At 42.8% G+C, this 17,108-nt stretch overlaps 1 protein-coding gene and 1 non-coding gene across 2 annotated transcripts in view; one reads left to right on the top strand and one right to left on the bottom strand.

The window, feature by feature from the left end:
• Positions 1-17,108, top strand: part of LOC139539417 (netrin receptor DCC-like) — a 622,169-nt gene that overhangs the window by 417,924 nt on the left and 187,137 nt on the right. The window contains exon 12 of the mRNA XM_071342360.1: positions 1,201-1,250. Within this exon, the coding sequence (XP_071198461.1) occupies positions 1,201-1,250 (50 nt within the window). The remainder of the gene's footprint in view (positions 1-1,200; positions 1,251-17,108) is intronic.
• trnaa-ugc (transfer RNA alanine (anticodon UGC)) lies at positions 5,510-5,586 on the bottom strand. Its single transcript has one exon. It is a non-coding gene; the product is annotated as a tRNA-Ala (tRNA).

Genomic DNA, 17,108 nt, shown 5'->3' with positions numbered 1-17,108 from the left:
GTCGCTCCAGTGCCTTGCCGTTCACCTTCCCACCCATGGGCCAGACTACACTCAATCATATGACCTACTGAAGAGATGAGTCTTCAATATAGACTTAAAGGTCGAGACCGAGTCTGCGTCTCTCACATGGATAGGCAGACCATTCCATAAAAATTGAGCTCTATAGGAGAAAGCCCTGCCTCCAGCTGTTTGCTTAGAAATTCTAGTGACAATAAGGAGGCCTGCATCTTGTGACCGTAGCGTACGTGTCGGTATGTACGGTAGGACCAATCAGAGAGATAGGCTGGAGCAAGCCCATGTAATGCTTTGTAGGTTAGCAGTATAACCTTGAAATCAGCCCTTGCCTTAACAGGAAGCAAGTGTAGAGAGGCTAGCACTGGAGTCATATGATCAAATTGTTTGGTTCTAGTCAAGATTCAGGCAGCCGTGTTTAGCACTAGTTTATTTGGTGCTTTATCCGGGTAGCCGGAAGGTTGAGCATTGCAGTACTTTAATCTAGAAGTGACAAAAGCATGGATTAGCTTTTCTGCATCCTTTTTGGCACAAAAAGTTTCAGATTTTTGCAATGTTACAAAGATGGAAAAAAGTTGTCTTTTAATTATTCTTTAAGTGTTCAGTGCTCTGCAGTGGAATGACAAATGTATGTTAATTAAGTGTTCAGTGCTCTATAGTGGAATGACAGATGTATGTTAATTAAGTGTTCAGTGCTCTGCAGTGGAATGACAGATGTATATTCATTAAGTGTCCAGTGCTCTGCAGTGGAATGACATATTTATGTTAATTAAGTGGTCAGTGCTCTGCAGTGGAGTGACATATTTATGTTAATTAAGTGTTCAGTGCCCTGCAGTGGAATGACATATTTATGTTAATTAAGTGTTCAGTGCTCTGCAGTGGAATGACATATTTATGTTAATTAAGTGTTCAGTGCTCTGCAGTGGAATGACATATTTATGTTAATTAAGTGTTCAGTGCTCTGCAGTGGACTGATATATTTATGTTAATTAAGTGTTCAGTGCTCTAAAGTGGAAGGACAGATTTATGTTAATGAGGTGTTCAGTGCTCTGCATGTTGGTCTACTTCATCACGACAGGACTGTAATAGGTCTTTACTCATCAATTGCTGAACTGCCACATCTGTTACACATGCGGTAAAGCTGTTTGTATTTCAAGACTCACGTGTTTCTGTGTTTCTCCTCCACAGTACCAAGTGGCCCTCCACAGAACATCTCCTTGGAAGTAGTCCTGTCAAGAGTGAGTACATGCATTTTGTCATTCAAGATATATAATGTGTGTAAGTATACAGTACCTGTCAAAAGTTTGGACACACCTACTCATTTCAGGGTTTTTCTTTATTTTTTTTACTATTTTCTACATTGTATAATAATAGTGAACACATCAAATAGTTTAAATAACACATATGGAATCATGTAGTAACCAATAAAGTGTTAAACAAATCAAAATATATTTCATTTTTGAGATTCTTCAATGTAGTCACCCTTTGACTTGATGACAGGTTTGCACACTCTTGTCATTCTCTCAACCAGCATCACGAGGTAGTCACCTGGAATGCTTTTCAATTAACACATGTATATCATGTGTATCATTTGCAAAATGTCAATGCTTTAAGTAGATTGCACCATCAGAATTTTTTTATTTTTAAACATTGGTCTGACGAGTTGAGCTGTTGGACTTTCAAAAGTTGACGTACTCTTCACTCTGAGACCCACAGGAGTTCTATTTTATGGACTGAAATATCTCTACTTCCCCCTCCAGCTAGTTGGGTCTGTCTGTATGAACCTGAACGCTTGATTAAACACATTGCTAGAATCCAGAATGAGCTGCCGTGCTGCTACCAGACAGCCTGTTTATGCCAGAGTGGATCCCTGGAGTGGCAGAGGGATTTAGTACAGGCCAAAAGTTGTGTTGTGTTTCATAAAAAACAGCTTGCAGTGGCTGGGTCCCCTACAGGCTTCAGTGGCTGGGGCCCAACGTGCTCCGTTTGGCTTCTGAGGAGGGCTTGTTGCCTCTCTTCTGCTGTACTCTGCTCTCCCTCCTGCTAGTTGAGGCTGATAGAGAGGGTTTTTAGGAAGTAAGTGGATAAAGAGAGGGAAGTGCATGCCAGATCTTTGCCTAGAAGTTCCAGTCTTGGACATATTCTACTAATCCTTGTCTTATCTCAGTGTTTTTCTGTGAACCTGGATACCGCAAGGTAGTTAACCTACTGTTCTCCAGGGCGCCGAAGACGTGGATGTCGATTAAGGCAGCCCCCCCCCCCCGCACCTCTCTGATTCAGAGGGGTTGGGTTAAATGTGGGAAGACACTTTTCAGTTGAATACATTCAGTTGGACAACTGACTAGATATCCCCCTTTCCTTACTAGTTTATTTCACCATTTGCAGTAGAAACCCTGAGAGATAGAACGCCCATTCTAAAGCAGAAGTGTAGGTCTGAGAGAGTTATTCCTATTCGTTTACTAATAGTATTTTCTGTCAAAGAGTAGCAGTTGTCAATGAATAGCAAGTCAAGGATCGCTCACCTCACCATAGCTTTGTGACTACGTAGATATAGCTATTTCTATTGGTGGATAGAAACGGAACAATACGATATAAATTAAATGTGAATCTAGCTGCCACGGCATCGGCTAGTCTAGACTAGATGTAATAAAGAGTCACCTTCAGAAGATAAAACCACATGAGGAGGTCATGGAAGGGGCGGCAGGTAGCCTAGTGGTTAGAGTGTAGAGGCGGCAGGTAGCCTAGTGGTTAGTGTGGAGGCGGCAGGTAGTCTAGTGGTTAGAGTGTGGAGGCGGCAGGTAGCCTAGTGGTTAGAGTGTAGAGGCGGCAGGTAGTCTAGTGGTTAGAGTGTAGAGGCGGCAGGTAGTCTAGTGGTTAGAGTGTAGAGGCGGCAGGTAGTCTAGTGGTTAGAGTGTAGAGGCGGCAGGTAGTCTAGTGGTTAGAGTGTAGAGGCGGCAGGTAGTCTAGTGGTTAGAGTGTAGAGGCGGCAGGTAGTCTAGTGGTTCGAGTGTAGAGGCGGCAGGTAGTCTAGTGGTTAGAGTGTAGAGGCGGCAGGTAGTCTAGTGGTTAGAGTGTAGAGGCGGCAGGTAGTCTAGTGGTTAGAGTGTAGAGGCGGCAGGTAGTCTAGTGGTTAGAGTGTAGAGGCGGCAGGTAGTCTAGTGGTTAGAGTGTAGAGGCGGCAGGTAGCCTAGTGGTTAGAGTGTGGAGGCGGCAGGTAGCCTAGTGATTCGAGCGTTGGACTAGTAACCGAAAGGTTGCAAGCTCGAATCCCCGAGCCGACAAGGTAAAAATCTGTCCTTCTGCCCCTTAACAAAGCAGTTAACTGTTCCTAGGCTGTCATTGAAAATAAGAATTTGTCATTAACTTCTTATGGCTGGGGGCAGTATTGAGTAGCTTGGATGAATAAGGTGCCCAGAGAAAACGGCCTGCTCCTCAGTCCCAGTTACTAATATATGCATATTATTAGTATTGGATGAAAAACAATCAGAAGTTTCTAAAACTGTTTGAATTATGTCTGTGAGTATAACAGAACTCATATGGCAGGCAAAAACCTGAGAAAAACAGGAAGTGGAAATTCTGAGGCTGGTAGAGTTTCAACCAAGATCCCATTGAAATCACAGCGAGAAATAAATGAGTATTCACTTCCTACGGTTTCCACTAGATGTCAACAGTCTGTAGAACTTTGTCTGATGACTCCACTGTGAAGGGGAGCCGAATGAGAGTAGAATGAGTCACCACTGCCATGAGGTGAACATTCTTTGACCACGCGCGTTCATGTGAGGAGGACCTCCGTTCCATCGCTCATCTGAAGTCAATGTAATTCTCCGGTTGGAACGTTATTCAAGATATATGTTAACAACATTCTAAAGATTGATTCAATACATCGTTTTACATGTTTCTACTGACTGTTACGGAACCTTTGGACATTTCATCAGGTTTTAGTGAACGCACTTTGTGACTTTGTAATTGTTTACCAAACGCGCTAACCAAAGTAGCTAATTGGACATAAATAACGGACATTATCGAACAAATCAAGCATTTATTGTGGACCTGGGATTCCTGGGAGTGCATTCTGATGAAGATCATCAAAGGTAAGGGAATATTTATCATGTAATTTCTGGTTTCTGTTGACTCCAACATGGCGGCTAATTTGGCTATTGTTCTGAGCTCTGTCTCAGATTATTGCATGGTTTGCTTTTTCCGTAAAGGTTTTTTGAAATCTGACACAGCGGTTGCATTAAGGAGAGGTATATCTATAACTCCATGTGTATAACTTGTATTATCATCTACATATATGATGAGTATTTCTGTTGAAACGATTTGGCTATGCAAAATCCCTCAATGTTTTTGGAACTAGTGAATGTAACGCGCCAAAAAATCAGATTTTTTAAATATAAATATGAACTTTATCAAACAACACATACATGTATTGTGTAACGAGAAGTCCTATGAGTGTCATCTGATGAAGATCATCAAAGGTTAGTGATTCATTTTATCTCTATTTGTGCTTTTTGTGAATGCTATCTTTCGCTGGAAAAATGGCTGTGCTTATTGTGGTTTGGTGTGACCTAACATAATCGTTTGTAGTGCTTTCGCTGAAAAGCATATTTCAGCGAAATTAACAACAAGATTACCTTTAAAATTATATAAAACACATGTATGTCTGAGGAATTTTAATTATGAGATTTCTGTTTTTTGAATTTGGCGCCCTGCACTTTCACTGGCTGTTGTCATATCATCCCGTTAATGGGATTGCAGCCATAAGAGGTTTTTAACTTACTTTTCTAGTTAAATGAAAGGTAAACATGTTTTCTTTAAAAGGTGTCTCTCAAACTGCTCAGTGGAGAAATGAATCTACTCTAACGCCTCGTGGTGATGGAACAATGGATTAAACTGGATTATAGTCATCTTCCAGAGCGACCTTCCAGATCCGGTCACGTTGGATTGAACATTATAGTTTACATCCCAAATGGCACCCTATTTCTTTATAGGGCTCTGGTCTAAAGTAGTGCACTATATAGGGAATATGGTTCCATAGGGCTCTGGTCTAAAGTAGTGCACTATATAGGGAGTAGGGTTCCATAGGGCTCTGGTCTAAAGTAGTGTACTATGTAGGGAATAGGGTTCCATAGGGCTCTGGTCTAAAGTAGTGCACTATATAGGGAGTAGGGTTCCATAGGGCTCTGATCTAAAGTAGTGCACTATAAATAGGGAATAGGGTGCCATCTGGCACACAACTCAGAAAACCACTAAACAATTTCGACAGGATAAGACAGAGTAAGTCTAAACAATAGTTATTGAAATTTCATAACATTATTGACATTTTGTAACAGAATGACGGCTTGATGCTTTTAATGGAACATTCATTTTGGGAAAGTTTGTGGTGGCTTGTGGCTAAACGTATGAATAAGAGAGATTTACATTTACATTTAAGTCATTTAGCAGACGCTCTTATCCAGAGCGACTTACAAATTGGAAAGTTCATACATATTCATCCTGGTCCCCCCGTGGGAATTGAACCCACAACCCTGGCGTTGCAAGCGCCATGCTCTACCAACTGAGCCACACGGGACCACAGAGATTGTCCCGGACCTTCGCTCTCGCTCTCTCCGTCCGTTCCCGCACCTTCTGTCTCGACCTCTGAATGCTTGGATATGAAAAGCCGACTGACCTTTACTCCTGAGGTACTGACCTGTTGCACCCTCTACAACCACTGGGATTAGTATTTCACCTTAATCATCCTCTATGAATGATTTAACATATTGAAGAACAATCTGGCCTTAATGGCCATGTTCTGTTATAATCTCCACCCGGCACAGCCAGAAGAGGACTGGCCACCCCTCATAGCCTGGTTCCTCTCTAGGTTTCTTCCTAGGTTTTGGCCTTTCTAGGGAGTTTTTCCTAGCCACCGTTGCTTCTACACCTGCATTGCTTGCTGTTTGGGGGTTTTAGGCTGGGTTTCTGTACAGCACTTTGAGTTATCAGCTGATGTAAAAATAAATTTGATTTGATTACCCCGTTTTTCATCCAGTATGAATCATGATACTGAGAATATAGGTTATGGATAGAATGACCTGCTCAGGAGAGACGAGTGGTTCACTTTATTCTCTCACATTAAGAGATGTAATTTCTCACTAAAGGAGTTAAGGTACAGGGTGAGTTGAATGGGAACAAGAGGAAGAGGAACACACACACACACACACACTGCATTCTTCACATACCCTACACAGACTTCCCCGACTTCTATTATGTGATGGTGTTAATCTGTGGGGTCAGGAGATATAATGGTGTTAATCTGTGGGGTCAAGAGATATAATGGTGTTAATCTGTGGGGTCAGGAGATATAATGGTGTTAATCTGTGGGGTCAGGAGATATAATGGTGTTAATCTGTGGGGTCAGGAGATATAATGGTGTTAATCTGTGGGGTCAGGAGATATAATGGTGTTAATCTGTGGGGTCAGGAGATATAATGGTGTTAATCTGTGGGGTCAGGAGATATAATGGTGTTAATCTGTGGGGTCAGGAGATATAATGGTGTTAATCTGTGGGGTCAAGAGATATAATGGTGTTAATCTGTGGGGTCAGGAGATATAATGGTGTTAATCTGTGGGGTCAGGAGATATAATGGTGTTAATCTGTGGGGTCAGGAGATATAATGGTGTTAATCTGTGGGGTCAGGAGATATAATGGTGTTAATCTGTGGGGTCAGGAGATATAATGGTGTTAATCTGTGGGGTCAGGAGATATAATGGTGTTATTCTGTGGGGTCAGGAGATATAATGGTGTTAATCTGTGGGGTCAGGAGATATAATGGTGTTAATCTGTGGGGTCAGGAGATATAATGGTGTTAATCTGTGGGGTCAGGAGATATAATGGTGTTAATCTGTGGGGTCAGGAGATATAATGGTGTTATTCTGTGGCTCAGGAGATATAATGGTGTTAATCTGTGGAGTCAGGAGATATAATGGTGTTGCTCTGTGGGGTCAGGAGATATAATGGTGTTAATCTGTGGGGTCAGGAGATATAATGGTGTTATTCTGTGGGGTCAGGAGATATAATGGTGATGCTCCTTGGGGTCAGGAGATATAATGGTGATGCTCTGTGGGGTCAGGAGATATAATGGTGTTAATCTGTGGGGTCAGGAGATATAATGGTGTTAATCTGTGGAGTCAGGAGATATAATGGTGTTAATCTGTGGGGTCAGGAGATATAATGGTGTTATTCTGTGGCTCAGGAGATATAATGGTGTTGCTCTGTGGGGTCAGGAGATATAATGGTGTTAATCTGTGGGGTCAGGAGATATAATGGTGTTATTCTGTGGGGTCAGGAGATATAATGGTGATGCTCCTTGGGGTCAGGAGATATAATGGTGTTGCTCTGTGGGGTCAGGAGATATAATGGTGTTGCTCTGTGGGGTCAGGAGATATAATGGTGTTATTCTGTGGGGTCAGGAGATATAATGGTGTTAATCTGTGGGGTCAGGAGATATAATGGTGTTAATCTGTGGGGTCAGGAGATATAATGGTGTTAATCTGTGGGGTCAGGAGATATAATGGTGTTAATCTGTGGGGTCAGGAGATATAATGGTGTTATTCTGTGGGGTCAGGAGATATAATGGTGTTATTCTGTGGGTCAGGAGATATAATGGTGTTAATCTGTGGGGTCAGGAGATATAATGGTGATGCTCCTTGGGGTCAGGAGATATAATGGTGTTATTCTGTGGGGTCAGGAGATATAATGGTGTTAATCTGTGGGGTCAGGAGATATAATGGTGTTATTCTGTGGCTCAGGAGATATAATGGTGTTAATCTGTGGGGTCAGGAGATATAATGGTGTTGCTCTGTGGGGTCAGGAGATATAATGGTGTTGCTCTGTGGGGTCAGGAGATATAATGGTGTTAATCTGTGGGGTCAGGAGATATAATGGTGTTAATCTGTGGGGTCAGGAGATATAATGGTGTTAATATGTGGGGTCAGGAGATATAATGGTGTTATTCTGTGGGGTCAGGAGATATAATGGTGATGCTCCTTGGGGTCAGGAGATATAATGGTGATGCTCTGTGGGGTCAGGAGATATAATGGTGATGCTCTGTGGGGTCAGGAGATATAATGGTGTTAATCTGTGGGGTCAGGAGATATAATGGTGTTAATCTGTGGAGTCAGGAGATATAATGGTGTTATTCTGTGGGGTCAGGAGATATAATGGTGTTAATCTGTGGGGTCAGGAGATATAATGGTGTTAATCTGTGGGGTCAGGAGATATAATGGTGTTAATCTGTGGGGTCAGGAGATATAATGGTGTTATTCTGTGGGTCAGGAGATATAATGGTGTTAATCTGTGGGGTCAGGAGATATAATGGTGATGCTCCTTGGGGTCAGGAGATATAATGGTGTTATTCTGTGGGGTCAGGAGATATAATGGTGTTAATCTGTGGGGTCAGGAGATATAATGGTGTTATTCTGTGGCTCAGGAGATATAATGGTGTTAATCTGTGGGGTCAGGAGATATAATGGTGTTGCTCTGTGGGGTCAGGAGATATAATGGTGTTGCTCTGTGGGGTCAGGAGATATAATGGTGTTAATCTGTGGGGTCAGGAGATATAATGGTGTTAATCTGTGGGGTCAGGAGATATAATGGTGTTAATATGTGGGGTCAGGAGATATAATGGTGTTATTCTGTGGGGTCAGGAGATATAATGGTGATGCTCCTTGGGGTCAGGAGATATAATGGTGATGCTCTGTGGGGTCAGGAGATATAATGGTGATGCTCTGTGGGGTCAGGAGATATAATGGTGTTAATCTGTGGGGTCAGGAGATATAATGGTGTTGCTCTGTGGGGTCAGGAGATATAATGGTGTTATTCTGTGGGGTCAGGAGATATAATGGTGTTAATCTGTGGGGTCAGGAGATATAATGGTGTTAATATGTGGGGTCAGGAGATATAATGGTGTTATTCTGTGGGGTCAGGAGATATAATGGTGATGCTCTGTGGGGTCAGGAGATATAATGGTGATGCTCTGTGGGGTCAGGAGATATAATGGTGTTAATCTGTGGGGTCAGGAGATATAATGGTGTTGCTCTGTGGGGTCAGGAGATATAATGGTGTTATTCTGTGGGGTCAGGAGATATAATGGTGTTAATCTGTGGGGTCAGGAGATATAATGGTGTTAATCTGTGGGGTCAGGAGATATAATGGTGTTAATCTGTGGGGTCAGGAGATATAATGGTGTTAATCTGTGGGGTCAGGAGATATAATGGTGTTATTCTGTGGGGTCAGGAGATATAATGGTGTTAATCTGTGGGGTCAGGAGATATAATGGTGATGCTCCTTGGGGTCAGGAGATATAATGGTGTTATTCTGTGGGGTCAGGAGATATAATGGTGTTAATCTGTGGGGTCAGGAGATATAATGGTGTTATTCTGTGGCTCAGGAGATATAATGGTGTTAATCTGTGGGGTCAGGAGATATAATGGTGTTGCTCTGTGGGGTCAGGAGATATAATGGTGTTGCTCTGTGGGGTCAGGAGATATAATGGTGTTATTCTGTGGCTCAGGAGATATAATGGTGTTGCTCTGTGGGGTCAGGAGATATAATGGTGTTGCTCTGTGGGGTCAGGAGATATAATGGTGTTAATCTGTGGGGTCAGGAGATATAATGGTGTTAATCTGTGGAGTCAGGAGATATAATGGTGTTGCTCTGTGGGGTCAGGAGATATAATGGTGTTGCTCTGTGGGGTCAGGAGATATAATGGTGTTATTCTGTGGGGTCAGGAGATATAATGGTGTTAATCTGTGGGGTCAGGAGATATAATGGTGTTAATCTGTGGGGTCAGGAGATATAATGGTGTTAATCTGTGGGGTCAGGAGATATAATGGTGTTAATCTGTGGGGTCAGGAGATATAATGGTGTTATTCTGTGGGGTCAGGAGATATAATGGTGTTAATCTGTGGGGTCAGGAGATATAATGGTGATGCTCCTTGGGGTCAGGAGATATAATGGTGTTATTCTGTGGGGTCAGGAGATATAATGGTGTTAATCTGTGGGGTCAGGAGATATAATGGTGTTATTCTGTGGCTCAGGAGATATAATGGTGTTAATCTGTGGGGTCAGGAGATATAATGGTGTTGCTCTGTGGGGTCAGGAGATATAATGGTGTTGCTCTGTGGGGTCAGGAGATATAATGGTGTTAATCTGTGGGGTCAGGAGATATAATGGTGTTAATATGTGGGGTCAGGAGATATAATGGTGTTATTCTGTGGGGTCAGGAGATATAATGGTGATGCTCCTTGGGGTCAGGAGATATAATGGTGTTAATCTGTGGAGTCAGGAGATATAATGGTGTTATTCTGTGGGGTCAGGAGATATAATGGTGTTAATCTGTGGGGTCAGGAGATATAATGGTGTTAATCTGTGGGGTCAGGAGATATAATGGTGTTAATCTGTGGGGTCAGGAGATATAATGGTGTTATTCTGTGGGTCAGGAGATATAATGGTGTTATTCTGTGGGGTCAGGAGATATAATGGTGATGCTCCTTGGGGTCAGGAGATATAATGGTGATGCTCTGTGGGGTCAGGAGATATAATGGTGTTAATCTGTGGGGTCAGGAGATATAATGGTGTTATTCTGTGGCTCAGGAGATATAATGGTGTTAATCTGTGGGGTCAGGAGATATAATGGTGTTGCTCTGTGGGGTCAGGAGATATAATGGTGTTGCTCTGTGGGGTCAGGAGATATAATGGTGTTAATCTGTGGGGTCAGGAGATATAATGGTGTTAATCTGTGGGGTCAGGAGATATAATGGTGTTAATATGTGGGGTCAGGAGATATAATGGTGTTATTCTGTGGGGTCAGGAGATATAATGGTGATGCTCCTTGGGGTCAGGAGATATAATGGTGATGCTCTGTGGGGTCAGGAGATATAATGGTGTTAATCTGTGGGGTCAGGAGATATAATGGTGTTAATCTGTGGAGTCAGGAGATATAATGGTGTTAATCTGTGGGGTCAGGAGATATAATGGTGTTATTCTGTGGCTCAGGAGATATAATGGTGTTAATCTGTGGGGTCAGGAGATATAATGGTGTTATTCTGTGGGGTCAGGAGATATAATGGTGATGCTCCTTGGGGTCAGGAGATATAATGGTGTTGCTCTGTGGGGTCAGGAGATATAATGGTGTTGCTCTGTGGGGTCAGGAGATATAATGGTGTTATTCTGTGGGGTCAGGAGATATAATGGTGTTAATCTGTGGGGTCAGGAGATATAATGGTGTTAATCTGTGGGGTCAGGAGATATAATGGTGTTAATCTGTGGGGTCAGGAGATATAATGGTGTTAATCTGTGGGGTCAGGAGATATAATGGTGTTATTCTGTGGGTCAGGAGATATAATGGTGTTAATCTGTGGGGTCAGGAGATAATGGTGATGCTCCTTGGGGTCAGGAGATATAATGGTGTTATTCTGTGGGGTCAGGAGATATAATGGTGTTAATCTGTGGGGTCAGGAGATATAATGGTGTTATTCTGTGGCTCAGGAGATATAATGGTGTTAATCTGTGGGGTCAGGAGATATAATGGTGTTGCTCTGTGGGGTCGGGAGATATAATGGTGTTATTCTGTGGGGTCAGGAGATATAATGGTGTTAATCTGTGGGGTCAGGAGATATAATGGTGTTATTCTGTGGACAGATATAATGGTGATGCTCCGGGGTCAGGAGATATAATGGTGTTAATCTGTGGGGTCAGGAGATATAATGGTGTTATTCTGTGGGGTCAGGAGATATAATGGTGATGCTCCTTGGGGTCAGGAGATATAATGGTGTTGCTCTGTGGGGTCAGGAGATATAATGGTGTTGCTCTGTGGGGTCAGGAGATATAATGGTGTTATTCTGTGGGGTCAGGAGATATAATGGTGTTAATCTGTGGGGTCAGGAGATATAATGGTGTTAATCTGTGGGGTCAGGAGATATAATGGTGTTAATCTGTGGGGTCAGGAGATATAATGGTGTTAATCTGTGGGGTCAGGAGATATAATGGTGTTAATCTGTGGGGTCAGGAGATATAATGGTGTTATTCTGTGGGTCAGGAGATATAATGGTGTTAATCTGTGGGGTCAGGAGATATAATGGTGATGCTCCTTGGGGTCAGGAGATATAATGGTGTTATTCTGTGGGGTCAGGAGATATAATGGTGTTAATCTGTGGGGTCAGGAGATATAATGGTGTTATTCTGTGGCTCAGGAGATATAATGGTGTTAATCTGTGGGGTCAGGAGATATAATGGTGTTGCTCTGTGGGGTCAGGAGATATAATGGTGTTAATCTGTGGGGTCAGGAGATATAATGGTGTTAATCTGTGGGGTCAGGAGATATAATGGTGTTAATCTGTGGGGTCAGGAGATATAATGGTGTTATTCTGTGGGGTCAGGAGATATAATGGTGATGCTCCTTGGGGTCAGGAGATATAATGGTGATGCTCTGTGGGGTCAGGAGATATAATGGTGATGCTCTGTGGGGTCAGGAGATATAATGGTGTTAATCTGTGGGGTCAGGAGATATAATGGTGTTAATCTGTGGAGTCAGGAGATATAATGGTGTTAATCTGTGGGGTCAGGAGATATAATGGTGTTATTCTGTGGCTCAGGAGATATAATGGTGTTGCTCTGTGGGGTCAGGAGATATAATGGTGTTAATCTGTGGGGTCAGGAGATATAATGGTGTTATTCTGTGGGGTCAGGAGATATAATGGTGTTGCTCTGTGGGGTCAGGAGATATAATGGTGTTAATCTGTGGGGTCAGGAGATATAATGGTGTTAATCTGTGGAGTCAGGAGATATAATGGTGTTGCTCTGTGGGGTCAGGAGATATAATGGTGTTGCTCTGTGGGGTCAGGAGATATAATGGTGTTATTCTGTGGGGTCAGGAGATATAATGGTGTTAATCTGTGGGGTCAGGAGATATAATGGTGTTAATCTGTGGGGTCAGGAGATATAATGGTGTTAATCTGTGGGGTCAGGAGATATAATGGTGTTATTCTGTGGGGTCAGGAGATATAATGGTGTTAATCTGTGGGGTCAGGAGATATAATGGTGATGCTCCTTGGGGTCAGGAGATATAATGGTGTTATTCTGTGGGGTCAGGAGATATAATGGTGTTAATCTGTGGGGTCAGGAGATATAATGGTGTTATTCTGTGGCTCAGGAGATATAATGGTGTTAATCTGTGGGGTCAGGAGATATAATGGTGTTGCTCTGTGGGGTCAGGAGATATAATGGTGTTGCTCTGTGGGGTCAGGAGATATAATGGTGTTAATCTGTGGGGTCAGGAGATATAATGGTGTTAATATGTGGGGTCAGGAGATATAATGGTGTTATTCTGTGGGGTCAGGAGATATAATGGTGATGCTCCTTGGGGTCAGGAGATATAATGGTGTTATTCTGTGGGGTCAGGAGATATAATGGTGTTAATCTGTGGGGTCAGGAGATATAATGGTGTTAATCTGTGGGGTCAGGAGATATAATGGTGTTAATCTGTGGGGTCAGGAGATATAATGGTGTTATTCTGTGGGTCAGGAGATATAATGGTGTTATTCTGTGGGGTCAGGAGATATAATGGTGATGCTCCTTGGGGTCAGGAGATATAATGGTGATGCTCTGTGGGGTCAGGAGATATAATGGTGTTAATCTGTGGGGTCAGGAGATATAATGGTGTTATTCTGTGGCTCAGGAGATATAATGGTGTTAATCTGTGGGGTCAGGAGATATAATGGTGTTGCTCTGTGGGGTCAGGAGATATAATGGTGTTGCTCTGTGGGGTCAGGAGATATAATGGTGTTATTCTGTGGGGTCAGGAGATATAATGGTGTTAATCTGTGGGGTCAGGAGATATAATGGTGTTAATCTGTGGGGTCAGGAGATATAATGGTGTTAATCTGTGGGGTCAGGAGATATAATGGTGTTATTCTGTGGGGTCAGGAGATATAATGGTGTTAATCTGTGGGGTCAGGAGATATAATGGTGATGCTCCTTGGGGTCAGGAGATATAATGGTGTTATTCTGTGGGGTCAGGAGATATAATGGTGTTAATCTGTGGGGTCAGGAGATATAATGGTGTTATTCTGTGGCTCAGGAGATATAATGGTGTTAATCTGTGGGGTCAGGAGATATAATGGTGTTGCTCTGTGGGGTCAGGAGATATAATGGTGTTGCTCTGTGGGGTCAGGAGATATAATGGTGTTAATCTGTGGGGTCAGGAGATATAATGGTGTTAATATGTGGGGTCAGGAGATATAATGGTGTTATTCTGTGGGGTCAGGAGATATAATGGTGATGCTCCTTGGGGTCAGGAGATATAATGGTGTTATTCTGTGGGGTCAGGAGATATAATGGTGTTAATCTGTGGGGTCAGGAGATATAATGGTGTTAATCTGTGGGGTCAGGAGATATAATGGTGTTAATCTGTGGGGTCAGGAGATATAATGGTGTTATTCTGTGGGTCAGGAGATATAATGGTGTTATTCTGTGGGGTCAGGAGATATAATGGTGATGCTCCTTGGGGTCAGGAGATATAATGGTGATGCTCTGTGGGGTCAGGAGATATAATGGTGTTAATCTGTGGGGTCAGGAGATATAATGGTGTTATTCTGTGGCTCAGGAGATATAATGGTGTTAATCTGTGGGGTCAGGAGATATAATGGTGTTGCTCTGTGGGGTCAGGAGATATAATGGTGTTGCTCTGTGGGGTCAGGAGATATAATGGTGTTAATCTGTGGGGTCAGGAGATATAATGGTGTTAATCTGTGGGGTCAGGAGATATAATGGTGTTAATATGTGGGGTCAGGAGATATAATGGTGTTATTCTGTGGGGTCAGGAGATATAATGGTGATGCTCCTTGGGGTCAGGAGATATAATGGTGATGCTCTGTGGGGTCAGGAGATATAATGGTGTTAATCTGTGGAGTCAGGAGATATAATGGTGTTAATCTGTGGGGTCAGGAGATATAATGGTGTTATTCTGTGGCTCAGGAGATATAATGGTGTTAATCTGTGGGGTCAGGAGATATAATGGTGTTATTCTGTGGGGTCAGGAGATATAATGGTGATGCTCCTTGGGGTCAGGAGATATAATGGTGTTGCTCTGTGGGGTCAGGAGATATAATGGTGTTGCTCTGTGGGGTCAGGAGATATAATGGTGTTATTCTGTGGGGTCAGGAGATATAATGGTGTTAATCTGTGGGGTCAGGAGATATAATGGTGTTAATCTGTGGGGTCAGGAGATATAATGGTGTTAATCTGTGGGGTCAGGAGATATAATGGTGTTAATCTGTGGGGTCAGGAGATATAATGGTGTTATTCTGTGGGTCAGGAGATATAATGGTGTTAATCTGTGGGGTCAGGAGATATAATGGTGATGCTCCTTGGGGTCAGGAGATATAATGGTGTTATTCTGTGGGGTCAGGAGATATAATGGTGTTAATCTGTGGGGTCAGGAGATATAATGGTGTTATTCTGTGGCTCAGGAGATATAATGGTGTTAATCTGTGGGGTCAGGAGATATAATGGTGTTGCTCTGTGGGGTCAGGAGATATAATGGTGTTATTCTGTGGGGTCAGGAGATATAATGGTGTTAATCTGTGGGGTCAGGAGATATAATGGTGTTATTCTGTGGGGTCAGGAGATATAATGGTGATGCTCTGTGGGGTCAGGAGATATAATGGTGTTATTCTGTGGGGTCAGGAGATATAATGGTGTTGCTCTGTGGGGTCAGGAGATATAATGGTGTTGCTCTGTGGGGTCAGGAGATATAATGGTGTTATTCTGTGGGGTCAGGAGATATAATGGTGTTAATCTGTGGGGTCAGGAGATATAATGGTGTTAATCTGTGGGGTCAGGAGATATAATGGTGTTAATCTGTGGGGTCAGGAGATATAATGGTGTTAATCTGTGGGGTCAGGAGATATAATGGTGTTAATCTGTGGGGTCAGGAGATATAATGGTGTTATTCTGTGGGTCAGGAGATATAATGGTGTTAATCTGTGGGGTCAGGAGATATAATGGTGATGCTCCTTGGGGTCAGGAGATATAATGGTGTTATTCTGTGGGGTCAGGAGATATAATGGTGTTAATCTGTGGGGTCAGGAGATATAATGGTGTTATTCTGTGGCTCAGGAGATATAATGGTGTTAATCTGTGGGGTCAGGAGATATAATGGTGTTGCTCTGTGGGGTCAGGAGATATAATGGTGTTGCTCTGTGGGGTCAGGAGATATAATGGTGTTAATCTGTGGGGTCAGGAGATATAATGGTGTTAATCTGTGGGGTCAGGAGATATAATGGTGTTAATCTGTGGGGTCAGGAGATATAATGGTGTTATTCTGTGGGGTCAGGAGATATAATGGTGTTAATATGTGGGGTCAGGAGATATAATGGTGTTATTCTGTGGGGTCAGGAGATATAATGGTGATGCTCCTTGGGGTCAGGAGATATAATGGTGATGCTCTGTGGGGTCAGGAGATATAATGGTGTTAATCTGTGGGGTCAGGAGATATAATGGTGTTGCTCTGTGGGGTCAGGAGATATAATGGTGTTGCTCTGTGGGGTCAGGAGATATAATGGTGTTATTCTGTGGGGTCAGGAGATATAATGGTGTTATTCTGTGGGGTCAGGAGATATAATGGTGTTAATCTGTGGGGTCAGGAGATATAATGGTGTTAATCTGTGGGGTCAGGAGATATAATGGTGTTAATCTGTGGGGTCAGGAGATATAATGGTGTTATTCTGTGGGGTCAGGAGATATAATGGTGTTAATCTGTGGGGTCAGGAGATATAATGGTGTTAATCTGTGGGGTCAGGAGATATAATGGTGTTAATCTGTGGGGTCAGGAGATATAATGGTGTTAATCTGTGGGGTCAGGAGATATAATGGTGTTATTCTGTGGGTCAGGAGATATAATGGTGTTAATCTGTGGGGTCAGGAGATATAATGGTGTTATTCTGTGGGGTCAGGAGATATAATGGTGTTAATCTGTGGGGTCAGGAGATATAATGGTGTTAATCTGTGGGGTCAGGAGATATAATGGTGTTAATCTGTGGGGTCAGGAGATATA

The sequence above is a fragment of the Salvelinus alpinus genome, chromosome 1 (genome assembly GCF_045679555.1).
Source record: "Salvelinus alpinus chromosome 1, SLU_Salpinus.1, whole genome shotgun sequence".
Taxonomy (NCBI): Eukaryota; Metazoa; Chordata; class Actinopteri; order Salmoniformes; family Salmonidae; genus Salvelinus; species Salvelinus alpinus.
The sequence above is the reverse complement of the archived record's forward strand: the minus strand, read 5'-3'. Positions and strand labels throughout refer to the sequence as shown.